At 32.6% G+C, this 15760-nt stretch overlaps 3 protein-coding genes across 3 annotated transcripts; 2 read left to right on the top strand and 1 right to left on the bottom strand.

Moving 5' to 3' along the window:
* Nucleotides 1-231: 231 nt before the first annotated feature.
* Nucleotides 232-3348, top strand: PHYBLDRAFT_160917 (hypothetical protein; the record flags this gene model as incomplete). The annotated part of the gene is made up of 5 exons (XM_018434305.1): nucleotides 232-358; nucleotides 491-523; nucleotides 589-756; nucleotides 842-1288; nucleotides 1976-3348. 5 exons carry the CDS (start codon nucleotides 232-234, stop codon nucleotides 3346-3348), a joined length of 2148 nt encoding a protein of 715 aa, XP_018298306.1.
* Nucleotides 3349-3488: 140 nt separating this feature from the next.
* Nucleotides 3489-5019, bottom strand: PHYBLDRAFT_160916 (hypothetical protein; the record flags this gene model as incomplete). The annotated part of the gene is made up of 6 exons (XM_018434304.1): nucleotides 3489-3650; nucleotides 3725-3910; nucleotides 4001-4306; nucleotides 4363-4710; nucleotides 4760-4772; nucleotides 4985-5019. 6 exons carry the CDS (start codon nucleotides 5017-5019, stop codon nucleotides 3489-3491), a joined length of 1050 nt encoding a protein of 349 aa, XP_018298305.1.
* Nucleotides 5020-5460: 441 nt separating this feature from the next.
* On the top strand, nucleotides 5461-6146 carry PHYBLDRAFT_137810 (hypothetical protein; the record flags this gene model as incomplete). Its single annotated transcript, XM_018429876.1, has 5 exons — nucleotides 5461-5469; nucleotides 5569-5616; nucleotides 5684-5732; nucleotides 5806-5873; nucleotides 6081-6146. 5 exons carry the CDS (start codon nucleotides 5461-5463, stop codon nucleotides 6144-6146), a joined length of 240 nt encoding a protein of 79 aa, XP_018298304.1.
* Between the last annotated feature and the right edge of the window lie 9614 nt (nucleotides 6147-15760).

Raw genomic sequence — 15760 nt, 5'->3', positions numbered from 1 at the left:
AAAAAAAATACTATAGCTTTAAGTAACGAGAAAGGTAGTGGAAATGTCAGGGTTTTTTTTCAGCTCAGCCGTTTTTTTTATTTAAGTTGGGGGTGTATTTTCGACGTATTCTATTGGTTTAGATAGACAATAAAAAATTCATATTTTTTTGGCTTGCTATAAAATCACATCAAATAAAGTATTTGTAGTACTTGTTTCCTTTTTTATTTTATAATTCAAGCTATACACAATATGTTTCCCTCTACCCAAATCCACACCTTAGACTGTCACTGCATTAAATGTCACAACAGTCATCAGAAATCTTCTTATGCTGCAAAGCGTACTGAGACTCGTCGTAATAAGAGAGCTAGAGTTGAAGGTACCAGAATATTTGAGAATAGTATAATATATTTAGTGTTGGTTTTTTGTTTGCTGCGTAATAATCGTTTTAATTTTTTATTTTTTATTTTTTATTTATGTTGTTTATTTTTAAACTTTTAATGAAACACAGCCGCAATGAGAAACATGGATGTAGATACTGAGGGTAAGAATTTTTTTATTTGAAAGCAGAAAAAAAAACTAATAAACTATTATATTCCATATTTGTAGTGATCCCGACCTCTCGTTCCGATTCTGTGGAAGCAATGGACGGTCAGGCCAACTCACCTTTTTTGGATGCCGCCTCAATGTTTGACAATGACAGAGACGACAATGATTTCGATGACAATGTTGAAGATGAAGTCAATGAGATCGAGATCGAGGACTTCAACAGTGAAGGTCAGTGTGAGATACATAAAGAAAACTAAAAGAAAAAGAGAGTAAAAGAAAAATCAAGTGTTAATTTTTTTTTAATTTTTTACAGACCCTTTTGCTGCTCCTGATATGCCCAAAAATGAAGTCCATCAATTCATAGCCATCTTTACGGTACTGTTTGCTTCACGTCATGTTGTTGATAAGGGTGCTGCTGTCTTGATTGAGTTTATCAACAACCTGCTGAGAATCTACGACCAAGATTTTCAATTACCAACCAGTCTTGCCGGTTTACAAAAAATGACAGGATTTTCTGCTATTACAAAAGGCATCAAGAAATTTGTGGTGTGCCAAGACTGTCATACAGTATATCAGGATATCGTATCTGCTCCTCCTCGATGTGTTTCCTCAAAACTTGGTGCCAGGTCTGCATGCAACTGTAATTTGACGAAATCCATATCTTCCGGTGCCTTGGTTGCAAAGCGTGAATATGTCTACCAATCCATTAAAAATACATTGAGCGTTTTCTTCCGTCGCCCTAGTTTCGAAGCCAAGATTCGTCAATGGAATAAGGAGTTGAAGATGGTAGATACTCTGTGCGATGTCTATGATGGTGCGATGTGGAAGGAGTTGAAGGACAAGGATGGTGTATCATTTGTGTTGGACCCACGCTCACTAATGTTAACACTTAACATCGACTGGTTCCAGCCCTTTGATGGTGTCACTCACTCCTCTGGTGCTATCTATCTGGCCATCAACAACTTGCCCCGTGATGAAAGATTCAAGCCAGAGAATATTATCCTTGTAGGTCTCATGCCTGGTCCAAAGGAGCCAAAAACCGACGAGATCAATAGTTACTTGGAGCCCTTGGTGGATGATTTGAAGCAGCTGTACGTTGGCATGTGGATTCCTACACACGAATTCCCAAATGGTGTCAGTGTTCGTGCTGCACTACTGATGGTTGCATGTGATATCCCAGCCGCCAGAAAGACAAGTGGATTCACAGCGCATAACAGCACATGTGCTTGTTACAGGTGCAGCCGGCAGTTTACTCGGTTAGGGAGCAGCAACCAGGTTGATTTCCGTGGATTCAATTATTCTCGTTGGAATATCCGCAGTGGTGCAGAGAGCAGGTTGCATGCTGAGGAGTGGAAGGATGCAAGTACACTCTCAGAAAGGCATCAGCTGGAGGTCGAAAATGGTGTTCGATGGTCACAGTTGCAACGCCTTGGATACTTTGATCTAGTACGTGGAACGATCATTGATCCCATGCATAATCTTTTCCTGGGGACGTCTAAGAGATTAATGGATCGGTGGATTGATGAGAAGACAATTGGACCTGAAGAGTTTGCTTCGATGGAGAAAATTGCAGAGACAATGGTACTGCCCAGAGATTACACCACACTGACAACCAAAATTGGAAAGGGCTTCAGCTACATGAAAGCGGACGAGTGGAAATCATGGGTTCTGGTTTATTCTCCTGTCTTGTTGCATGGTATTCTCCCTCCATTACAATTCAAGAACTGGATGTATTTCGTTGATGCATGCCGATACTACGTAAAGCCCAGCATTACTTTTGATGAGATCACCACTGCCCACAGCCTGTTAGAAAAGTTTTGCAATGCATGTAACGTAGACTATACCGCCACTATTCTCACCTGCAATATGCACCTACACCTCCATCTTCATGAATGCATTCGTGATTTTGGACCAGTGTATGGTTATTGGCTCTTTGGGTTTGAGCGATACAATGGTATTTTAAAGAATTTCAAGACAAATGGCAAAGACGGTTTTGAGGCGACCTACATGAAAAATTTTGTTCAGAATGCGTATAAGGGTGATTATGTCAATGCTGTTCTTAAAAGTTCTAGCCAGATCCCCTTCATTCACACTCTGTCTAAACTTGTTACAACCTCCATACCTGCCGCCACAGTCACCACTCTCTCCAGTCGCCCATTCCGATTGCAAGCATTCGTTCAAGGCTACACTGATCCTTATAATCCACCCAAGGGTAACGAGCCTCTTCCTCCTTCTACATTTCCTCTAAAATACAAAAAGCCATCAGTAATGGATGATTCCGACTATCTCCATTTACTTGAATATTACCAAGTCGCTTACAACCTCCCAGACCTTGCCAGCTATCAGGACACGTCCTATAATCGCCCAGCACTTGACAATCAAATCATCAAATTGAAGTCAATTGACATTCTTGGTCAACACTATCGAGGAACAAACAACAGCACAATCAGTCGCGGATCACTTGTTCAGGCAAAGTTTGTTGGTAGTAATGGAAACATTATACTTGGATTTGCTGGACAAATTCAGTATCTTTTTACACACTCCTTCCAACTTCCACCCACGCACAATCTCCATCTGACTCGCATGGTTCATGATCATCAACATGTATTCGCATTTATCAAGTGGTTTCGTACTTCCTCTGATAGGTCGCGTGAGGATGACGGTGTTGAATTTTGTTTGCCCACGTTCTCTCCTGATAGCTACCATAGCATTATACCTGTACATCGCATCTTATTAGAGGTTGCTACAGCTACTATTGCGACAAGTAGAAATGTTAGCAAAATGCTGGTAATTCCATTGCCAAAGAAGCTATATGCTTAAATAATAAATAAAGTGAACTTTTACATTTCTTTTTCTTTAACAAAAAAAAACAGAGCGCGTATTTCTGATATATATATTGATAGTATTTTGTATGTGAAAAGTAATATATAGATAAAAAGAGAGAGGCAATTTTTGTTTATTTAATACCCGTCTCTAAGGGCCCACTGAGGAAATTTGGGGGTTATGTCATCTGGGACTGCTGTATTGGACACACTGGTGAAAACCCTCTCCTTCATTTGAGAAGCACTTGACCCCATTGCTTCAATAACATACTCATCAACGAGTTTAATGAGAGTATTGAACTAAAATGATTTTGTTAATACTTCACTTTATATTTTTTATAATAAGACATAATTATTAATATAAAATAATATACCTCGTCACTTCTCCATCCTGGCCGAACAATCTTGACGATGCTCTTCGTGCGATTCTCGAAGTCTTCATCTGCAGATTCTCCATCGGACATTGCTGCCATTTGCATCGTGAAGTCACAATCTCTCTTCATTTGTAGATCAATTGCTTCTTTGTTGTCTGTGTATGCAAGTAAACGGCGAGTATGATTCTAATAGTAGTTTTTTTGTATTAGTATTTTTAAAATTCTCAAGACTAAACTATATTATTTTGAAATTATTTATTTAGAGATTAAACTTACATCTCTGGCACGTCCTGCCCTTCTCGAACGAGTGTTTGTTGCTTTTATTTCCTCTTCGGTTTTTCTTGCTTTTGAAACCCGGCTGGTGAAGTTTTTGTGCAGTCTTGCTCTCAAGTCTGCCTCTCTAAATCCCTCATGGGTAAACTTGCGCTTCAAGTTTTCAAGAAGTCGCACCACCAACTCCTTGTTTGGCGACTTGTAAAAGAAAACATTTGTATTCCATCTGGGCTTACTCTCATTTGCCAGGATATCAGCTTGATTTCTTGTTTTCAGCTTGGGATCCCACATGAGATTACGAATATGGGCCTGATAGAATATATGAGAAAATACATCGATAAAATTTTGCACACGCTGATACTCACATAAACATCATTAGAGGCCTTCTTGCTAAACTCAGACGGGGCGTTGAAGGCAGGCTGAGAAACATTAGCCATTGTATTGGTAGGGGAAACGAGGGGGGCCCTGCTTAAACTGTCAATAGCAGTGATTGTCTCAGTGCTGCTGGTGGCAAGAACACCAATTCTGCTATTCATGTTTAGCAATGTATCTTCAACAGTGCCGATTTGTTCTTGTACAATCGACATGTCAGCTGCCATGTTGGTTCCCATGGCTGTCATATTAGTTTTCAAAGTAGAAAGAATTTCCATCAATTGTTCGTTTGTAATCTCAACGGGACGAAGAGCAAGTTGACGTCTTTGAATAGCCATTGTCTACAGAATATAATAAAAGGTAAAAATGTAACTGTTAATTTTAGATTACATTGTTATTGATGCTATTATACAATTGAATTGAATTGAATTAAAAATAAATTATATCAAATTTACATACTTAAATTATTTGAAATAAAATGGGTTGATGTGTGTGTGTTTGAGTATGAGTGCAATAAGTAGCAAGAAAGCAGGAGAAAGAGTAAACAAATTGTATAAAACGTATGGTTTATATAGATATTCAGCATATCTTTGATATATAAGTCTCTATTAATACTTCTTGTAATCACTGAGATGCAAATCGGCTTTCATACTGCTTTAGAACCCAATTGATCAAACCAGTCTAGTCTTTTGTTTCAAACGCACTTTTCTTTTTTCTTTTTTTTTCTTTTTTTGTTGTTGTTCCTGTTTCTCTTTTTTTTTGCTCTTTATATTTGCTATTGGTCTTTTCTTTGTTTCTCTATCTCTGCAACTTCTATTATATTTGCAAACTATTTGTGTAAGACATGTTCTTTCTAAAAAGTCTTCTTTATAGAAAATAAAAGAATTTATTTATTCTGTTGCCATAGACACACTCTTCGTCGCTGTCTACACCCATTTTTTTTTATTTTTTATTAGTCTTTTTTTTTAATCTGCTTTTTTAAAGTACTTTTTTTATATAACTAAAAAGAATTAGTTGTTTCAGTTGCCATAGACACTCGCCCTCTCTTTTCTTTTTACTTCTTTCTTTCTCTTTTACTCTTATACTTGCAAATGTTCCTGGTAAGGCGCTTTTTTTCTTTATTTTTCTTTATTAGTAATTTCTTCAAATATAGCTGAGTAATAACAAGTGTTTCTGCTACCATAGTCACTCGCGTATAGTTTCCTTCTGATGCATCCTCTTCACAATGGCCATCCGGATTAGCCAAGGTTAGTAAATATACTTCATACCATCATCTCATAAAAGTATCCTGATTTTTTCCTTTCTTTTTTATAGGACATATCACCCAAAATATTTTCTACAGCTAAACACGACCACCAACACGGTAATATTTTTATCTATTTATTTATTATATTTCTCTTTAATATTAATCAAACTGAATCCAATTTTTACTATAGATGAACAACCCTCTCTAAAACATGCTATGAATCAAAAGCTTCTATCTCATGCTGCTGTCATTGACATGGTAAGACTTTTTTTGTTCTTTTACTATCCTTATATGTATCATTATATTACTTATACTGTTTATTAATAAAAAAAACTACCAGATACTATATCGACTTTTGATAAGTATTATCTATATCTACAAATAAATCCGTTTGCTTTGGGTATGTAAATTAATAATTATATCGCCCAATTCACAAAAATTACTTTTTTCCAATCATTTTCATAGTCAAAGGAATCAAAATTCCGTAGCTTTACTTGTAATATTTTATTGTTTGGTCTTTGTACTGGATAATTCCAATATAAGTATTAATGGTTTATAAGAATTGAAATATCCAACACACACGCACACCCATCACTAACGATTTATCTATTCTCAAAAAGTACTGCTCGTACCCCAAAAAAAACGTATTGAGCAGCTCATTTTTTTTTAGGTATTTCTTTTTTGTAGAAAATTTTTCATCCCAAATATAACAAACCGACCGAGCAAGAAGTAGCTAGAGATATAGAATAGTATTATTAGATCTGAAACCTAGAAACATTCTATTCTTTCCAATAAAAATAAAAGCGTAAACCATTACTAGCCTAATAAGAACGGGAAACCAAATAAATAAAGAACATATTACTGGTCCATAATTTTAAAGACGCCTTTTTTTGCTGCTGATGACCAAACTTCTTAACAATAAACTAGCTTAAAGGTCACCTTTACGCTACTTTTAATCTTCATAATATGTCGGTGCCTGACCTTTATGGTTCCATATAAAGAATATCAAAATAGATACGCAGTTTTAAAAAACTTTCTTTTTATATATCAAGTCAGATAAGTATATCTAAAGTGCTAACAAACCTTACCTGCGGCACCCCCCACCCACAATTCCGCTAGTTGACTCTAGTCATTCCACTATCTGTGAAGGTCACCTTCAGCACAAGTGGAAAAAAAAATCAACTAATTTAAATATGGAAATTACACTACACTATACCCCATATTTAAACTACCTTATTTTTTTTAATTTTTCCAGTGTCTGCTATATATATAAGTAGATGACAGCTGATCTGCTATATATATAAGTGGATGACAGCCGGTCTGATATATATATAAGTGGATGACAGCTGATCTGCTATATATATATAAGCTGATTATAGCTGATCTGCTATATATATAAATGGATGACAGCTGATCTGCTATATATATAAGTGGATGACAGCTGATCTGCTATATATATAAATGGATGACGGCTGATCTGCTATATATATAAGTGGATGACAGCCGGTCTGATATATATATAAGTGGATGACAGCCGGTCTGATATATATATAAGTGGATGACAGCTGATCTGCTATATATATATAAGCTGATTATAGCTGATCTGCTATGTATATAAATGGATAACAGCTGATCTGCTATATATATAAGTGGATGAGAGCTGATCTACTATATATATAAGTGGATGACAGCCGGTCTGATATATATATAAGTGGATGACAGCTGATCTGCTATATATATATAAGCTGATTATAGCTGATCTGCTATATATATAAATGGATGACAGCTGATCTGCTATATATATAAGTGGATGACAGCTGATCTGCTATATATATAAATGGATGACGGCTGATCTGCTATATATATAAGTGGATGAGAGCTGATCTACTATATATATAAGTTGATGACAGCTGGTCTGATATATATATAAGTGGATGACAGCCGGTCTGATATATATATAAGTGGATGACAGCTGATCTGCTATATATATATAAGCTGATTATAGCTGATCTGCCATATATATATGTGGATGACAGCTGATCTGCTATATATATAAGTGGATGACAGCCGGTCTGCTATATATATAAGTGGATGACAGCCGGTCTGCTATATATATAAATAGATGACAGCTGGTCTGATATATATATAAGTAAATGACAGCTGATCTGCTATATATATAAGTGGATAATAGCTGATCTGCTATATATATATGTGGATGACAGCCGGTTTGATATATATATAAGTGGATGACAGCCAATCTGATATATATATAAGCTAATAATTATTAATCTGGTATATATATAAGCCAATAATCATCAATCTGGTATATATATAAGCCAATAATCATCGATCTGATATATATATAATCTAATTACAGTTAATCTCATATATATACAAGTAGATAACAATCAATTTTATATATGTATAAGTGGATAACAGTCAATCTGGTATATATATATAAGTTGTTAACTACCAATCAGGTATATATATAAGCTGTTGACCACCAATTGAGTATATATATAAGCTGATAACAGGTGATCCACACTATATATAAACATATGATACTCAATCTGATATATATATAAGCTGATGATAGCTGATCTGGTATATATATAAATTGTTGACCGCCAATCAGCTATATATATATAAACTATTAACAGTCTATCTCATACATATATAAGCTGATATTAGCTAATCTAGTATATATATAAGCTGTTGACTGCCAATTGGGTATATATATAAGTTGTTGACTACCAATTGGGTATATATATAAGCTAATAACAAATGATCTGCACTATATATAAACATATGATATCCAATCTGATATATATATAAGTAGATAACAGTCAATCTTATACATATATAAGCTGAACACTGCTGATCTAGTATATATATAAATAAATGATATCTGATCTGATATATATATAAATCAATAACAGTCAATTTATATTATATATATATATTTATCACATCCAATTTACTACTTATATAAGTTAATAAAATATAATATATAATCAATATTAGCCAATAACATTTGATTTATTACTAATATTAGCATATAACATCTTATCTATCTCTGATATTAGTCAATACCATTAGATCTATCACATTATATATATTAACACTTGTCAATATCCAAGTCATATCCAATCATCTCGTCAAATATAAGTTACATACTCTAATCATATTTAATCTTTAATTTTATATATATTCACAACTCTTTTATAATCTTTATATATATATATATAGTATATAAATACATTAAAATTATAATAAATATTAATAAGTTGACTTGTTCATATATTTTTTTATTGATTTATATAATAATATTTTGATTTTTATAAGAAAATTAGTAAAAAAATATGAAAATTAATTTTTATTAATTCTGTACTTGCTCTTTACATATTTTGATACTTTTATATTATACTACTAAATTTTCTTTATATACCAAAAAAAATTAAAAAATTATTACTTAGTAAGAATTTGAACTTTCATTAGAAGAGATATATTTAATTATTGTCGGAACGGCTTTTTGATAGATTAAAGTTAAATGTTTTTCCATGCCAAGCTTTTACATAGTTGTTATTTATATAACCTATCTTCCCACACTAAAAATGCCAAGACTTCTCACGCTAGGTGCATTCAGACTAACCAAAAAAGGAAATTTTTGCGAAAAAAGCAATTTTTTGTCATTTTTTCCCACAAATTCAATGGTATTGTTTACGTAGATCATTTATGCAAGATTATGCATGATTATGCACGTTATATAACAAGTATAGCCAAAAGTTACCAATTTTTTTCAGCAATGCAATTGTATTGTTTACATTACGCGAATATGCATAATGACGTATGTCACACAAACTTTATTTTTTATATTTTTATATATGTTTAAATTCTCTTATATGTGCCTATATATAATTATGCAATATTATGCAAGATTATGTAAGCTGATAATAACTAATTGATACTATATATAAACTAATTATAGCTGATCTCATATATATATAAGCTATTGATAGTTGATCTAGGATAAATATAAACTGTTGACCACTGATCTGGCATATATATAAGTTGTTGATTGCCGATCTAGTATATATATAAGCTGTTGACTACCGATCTGGCATATATATAAGCTGTTGATTGCCGATCTGGCATATATATAAGCTGTTGACTACCGATCTGGCATATATATAAGTTGTTGATCGCCGATCTGACATATATATAAGCTATTGATTGCCAATCTGGCATATATATAAGCTGTTGACTGTCAATCTGACATATATATAAGCTGTTAACTGCTAATCTAGCATATATATAAGTAGATGATAGCCGGTCTGATATATATATAAGTAGATGATAGCCAGTCTGATATATATATAAGTGGATGACAGCCGGTCTGCTATATATATATAAGCTGATTATAGCTGATCTGCTATATATATATAAGCTGATTATAGCTGATCTGCTATATATATAAATGGATGACAGCTGATCTGCTATATATATAAGTAGATGACAGCTGATCTGCTATATATATAAGTGGATGACAGCTGATCTGCTATATATATATAAGCTGATTATAGCTGATCTGCTATATATATAAATGGATGACAGCTGATCTGCTATATATATAAGTGGATGACAGCTGATCTGCTATATATATAAATGGATGACGGCTGATCTGCTATATATATAAGTGGATGACAGCCGGTCTGATATATATATAAGTGGATGACAGCCGGTCTGATATATATATAAGTGGATGACAGCTGATCTGCTATATATATATAAGCTGATTATAGCTGATCTGCTATGTATATAAATGGATAACAGCTGATCTGCTATATATATAAGTGGATGAGAGCTGATCTACTATATATATAAGTGGATGACAGCCGGTCTGATATATATATAAGTGGATGACAGCTGATCTGCTATATATATATAAGCTGATTATAGCTGATCTGCTATATATATAAATGGATGACAGCTGATCTGCTATATATATAAGTGGATGACAGCTGATCTGCTATATATATAAATGGATGACGGCTGATCTGCTATATATATAAGTGGATGAGAGCTGATCTACTATATATATAAGTTGATGACAGCTGGTCTGATATATATATAAGTGGATGACAGCCGGTCTGATATATATATAAGTGGATGACAGCTGATCTGCTATATATATATAAGCTGATTATAGCTGATCTGCCATATATATATGTGGATGACAGCTGATCTGCTATATATATATGTGGATGACAGCTGATCTGCTATATATATAAGTGGATGACAGCCGGTCTGCTATATATATAAGTGGATGACAGCCGGTCTGCTATATATATAAGTAGATGACAGCTGGTCTGATATATATATAAGTAAATGACAGCTGATCTGCTATATATATAAGTGGATAATAGCTGATCTGCTATATATATATAAGCTGATTATAGCTGATCTGCCATATATATATGTGGATGACAGCTGATCTGCTATATATATATGTGGATGACAGCTGATCTGCTATATATATAAGTGGATGACAGCCGGTCTGCTATATATATAAGTGGATGACAGCCGGTCTGCTATATATATCAGTAGATGACAGCTGGTCTGATATATATATAAGTAAATGACAGCTGATCTGCTATATATATAAGTGGATAATAGCTGATCTGCTATATATATATGTGGATGACAGCCGGTTTGATATATATATAAGTGGATGACAGCCAATCTGATATATATATAAGCTAATAATTATTAATCTGGTATATATATAAGCCAATAATCATCGATCTGATATATATATAATCTAATTACAGTTAATCTCATATATATACAAGTAGATAACAATCAATTTTATATATGTATAAGTGGATAACAGTCAATCTGGTATATATATATAAGTTGTTAACTACCAATCAGGTATATATATAAGCTGTTGACCACCAATTGAGTATATATATAAGCTGATAACAGGTGATCCACACTATATATAAACATATGATACTCAATCTGATATATATATAAGCTGATGATAGCTGATCTGGTATATATATAAATTGTTGACCGCCAATCAGCTATATATATATAAACTATTAACAGTCTATCTCATACATATATAAGCTGATATTAGCTAATCTAGTATATATATAAGCTGTTGACTGCCAATTGGGTATATATATAAGTTGTTGACTACCAATTGGGTATATATATAAGCTAATAACAAATGATCTGCACTATATATAAACATATGATATCCAATCTGATATATATATAAGTAGATAACAGTCAATCTTATACATATATAAGCTGAACACTGCTGATCTAGTATATATATAAATAAATGATATCTGATCTGATATATATATAAATCAATAACAGTCAATTTATATTATATATATATATTTATCACATCCAATTTACTACTTATATAAGTTAATAAAATATAATATATAATCAATATTAGCCAATAACATTTGATTTATTACTAATATTAGCATATAACATCTTATCTATCTCTGATATTAGTCAATACCATTAGATCTATCACATTATATATATTCACACTTGTCAATATCCAAGTCATATCCAATCATCTCGTCAAATATAAGTTACATACTCTAATCATATTTAATCTTTAATTTTATATATATTCACAACTCTTTTATAATCTTTATATATATATATATAGTATATAAATACATTAAAATTATAATAAATATTAATAAGTTGACTTGTTCATATATTTTTTTATTGATTTATATAATAATATTTTGATTTTTATAAGAAAATTAGTAAAAAAATATGAAAATTAATTTTTATTAATTCTGTACTTGCTCTTTACATATTTTGATACTTTTATATTATACTACTAAATTTTCTTTATATACCAAAAAAAATTAAAAAATTATTACTTAGTAAGAATTTGAACTTTCATTAGAAGAGATATATTTAATTATTGTCGGAACGGCTTTTTGATAGATTAAAGTTAAATGTTTTTCCATGCCAAGCTTTTACATAGTTGTTATTTATATAACCTATCTTCCCACACTAAAAATGCCAAGACTTCTCACGCTAGGTGCATTCAGACTAACCAAAAAAGGAAATTTTTGCGAAAAAAGCAATTTTTTGTCATTTTTTCTCACAAATTCAATGGTATTGTTTACGTAGATCATTTATGCAAGATTATGCATGATTATGCACGTTATATAACAAGTATAGCCAAAAGTTACCAATTTTTTTCAGCAATGCAATTGTATTGTTTACATTACGCGAATATGCATAATGACGTATGTCACACAAACTTTATTTTTTATATTTTTATATATGTTTAAATTCTCTTATATGTGCCTATATATAATTATGCAATATTATGCAAGATTATGTAAGCTGATAATAACTAATTGATACTATATATAAACTAATTATAGCTGATCTCATATATATATAAGCTATTGATAGTTGATCTAGGATAAATATAAACTGTTGACCACTGATCTGGCATATATATAAGTTGTTGATTGCCGATCTAGTATATATATAAGCTGTTGACTACCGATCTGGCATATATATAAGCTGTTGATTGCCGATCTGGCATATATATAAGCTGTTGACTACCGATCTGGCATATATATAAGTTGTTGATCGCCGATCTGACATATATATAAGCTATTGATTGCCAATCTGGCATATATATAAGCTGTTGACTGTCAATCTGACATATATATAAGCTGTTAACTGCTAATCTAGCATATATATAAGTAGATGATAGCCGGTCTGATATATATATAAGTAGATGATAGCCAGTCTGATATATATATAAGTGGATGACAGCCGGTCTGCTATATATATATAAGCTGATTATAGCTGATCTACTATATATATAAATGGATGACAGCTGATCTGCTATATATATAAGTAGATGACAGCTGATCTGCTATATATATAAGTGGATGACAGCCGGTCTGATATATATATAAGTGGATGACAGCTGATCTGCTATATATATATAAGCTGATTATAGCTGATCTGCTATATATATAAATGGATGACAGCTGATCTGCTATATATATAAGTGGATGACAGCTGATCTGCTATATATATAAATGGATGACGGCTGATCTGCTATATATATAAGTGGATGACAGCCGGTCTGCTATATATATAAGTAGATGACAGCTGATCTGCTATATATATAAGTGGATGACAGCCGGTCTGATATATATATAAGTGGATGACAGCTGATCTGCTATATATATATAAGCTGATTATAGCTGATCTGCTATATATATAAATGGATGACAGCTGATCTGCTATATATATAAGTGGATGACAGCTGATCTGCTATATATATAAATGGATGACGGCTGATCTGCTATATATATAAGTGGATGACAGCCGGTCTGATATATATATAAGTGGATGACAGCCGGTCTGATATATATATAAGTGGATGACAGCTGATCTGCTATATATATATAAGCTGATTATAGCTGATCTGCTATGTATATAAATGGATAACAGCTGATCTGCTATATATATAAGTGGATGAGAGCTGATCTACTATATATATAAGTGGATGACAGCCGGTCTGATATATATATAAGTGGATGACAGCTGATCTGCTATATATATATAAGCTGATTATAGCTGATCTGCTATATATATAAATGGATGACAGCTGATCTGCTATATATATAAGTGGATGACAGCTGATCTGCTATATATATAAATGGATGACGGCTGATCTGCTATATATATAAGTGGATGAGAGCTGATCTACTATATATATAAGTTGATGACAGCTGGTCTGATATATATATAAGTGGATGACAGCCGGTCTGATATATATATAAGTGGATGACAGCTGATCTGCTATATATATATAAGCTGATTATAGCTGATCTGCCATATATATATGTGGATGACAGCTGATCTGCTATATATATATGTGGATGACAGCTGATCTGCTATATATATAAGTGGATGACAGCCGGTCTGATATATATATAAGTGGATGACAGCCGGTCTGCTATATATATAAGTAGATGACAGCTGGTCTGATATATATATAAGTAAATGACAGCTGATCTGCTATATATATAAGTGGATAATAGCTGATCTGCTATATATATATAAGCTGATTATAGCTGATCTGCCATATATATATGTGGATGACAGCTGATCTGCTATATATATATGTGGATGACAGCTGATCTGCTATATATATAAGTGGATGACAGCCGGTCTGCTATATATATAAGTGGATGACAGCCGGTCTGCTATATATATAAGTAGATGACAGCCGGTCTGATATATATATAAGTGGATGACAGCTGATCTGCTATATATATATAAGCTGATTATAGCTGATCTGCTATATATATAAATGGATGACAGCTGATCTGCTATATATATAAGTGGATGACAGCTGATCTGCTATATATATAAATGGATGACGGCTGATCTGCTATATATATAAGTGGATGACAGCCGGTCTGATATATATATAAGTGGATGACAGCCGGTCTGATATATATATAAGTGGATGACAGCTGATCTGCTATATATATATAAGCTGATTATAGCTGATCTGCTATGTATATAAATGGATAACAGCTGATCTGCTATATATATAAGTGGATGAGAGCTGATCTACTATATATATAAGTGGATGACAGCCGGTCTGATATATATATAAGTGGATGACAGCTGATCTGCTATATATATATAAGCTGATTATAGCTGATCTGCTATATATATAAATGGATGACAGCTGATCTGCTATATATATAAATGGATGACGGCTGATCTGCTATATATATAAGTGGATGAGAGCTGATCTACTATATATATAAGTTGATGACAGCTGGTCTGATATATATATAAGTGGATGACAGCCGGTCTGATATATATATAAGTGGATGACAGCTGATCTGCTATATATATATAAGCTGATTATAGCTGATCTGCCATATATATATGTAGATGACAGCTGATCTGCTATATATATAAGTGGATGACAGCCGGTCTGCTATATATATAAGTGGATGACAGCTGGTCTGCTATATATATAAGTAGATGACAGCTGGTCTGATATATATATAAGTAAATGACAGCTGATCTGCTATATA

The sequence above is a fragment of the Phycomyces blakesleeanus genome, assembly GCF_001638985.1.
Source record: "Phycomyces blakesleeanus NRRL 1555(-) unplaced genomic scaffold PHYBLscaffold_1, whole genome shotgun sequence".
In the NCBI taxonomy this organism is placed as follows: Eukaryota; Fungi; Mucoromycota; class Mucoromycetes; order Mucorales; family Phycomycetaceae; genus Phycomyces; species Phycomyces blakesleeanus.
This window is presented reverse-complemented; position numbering and strand designations above follow the sequence as displayed.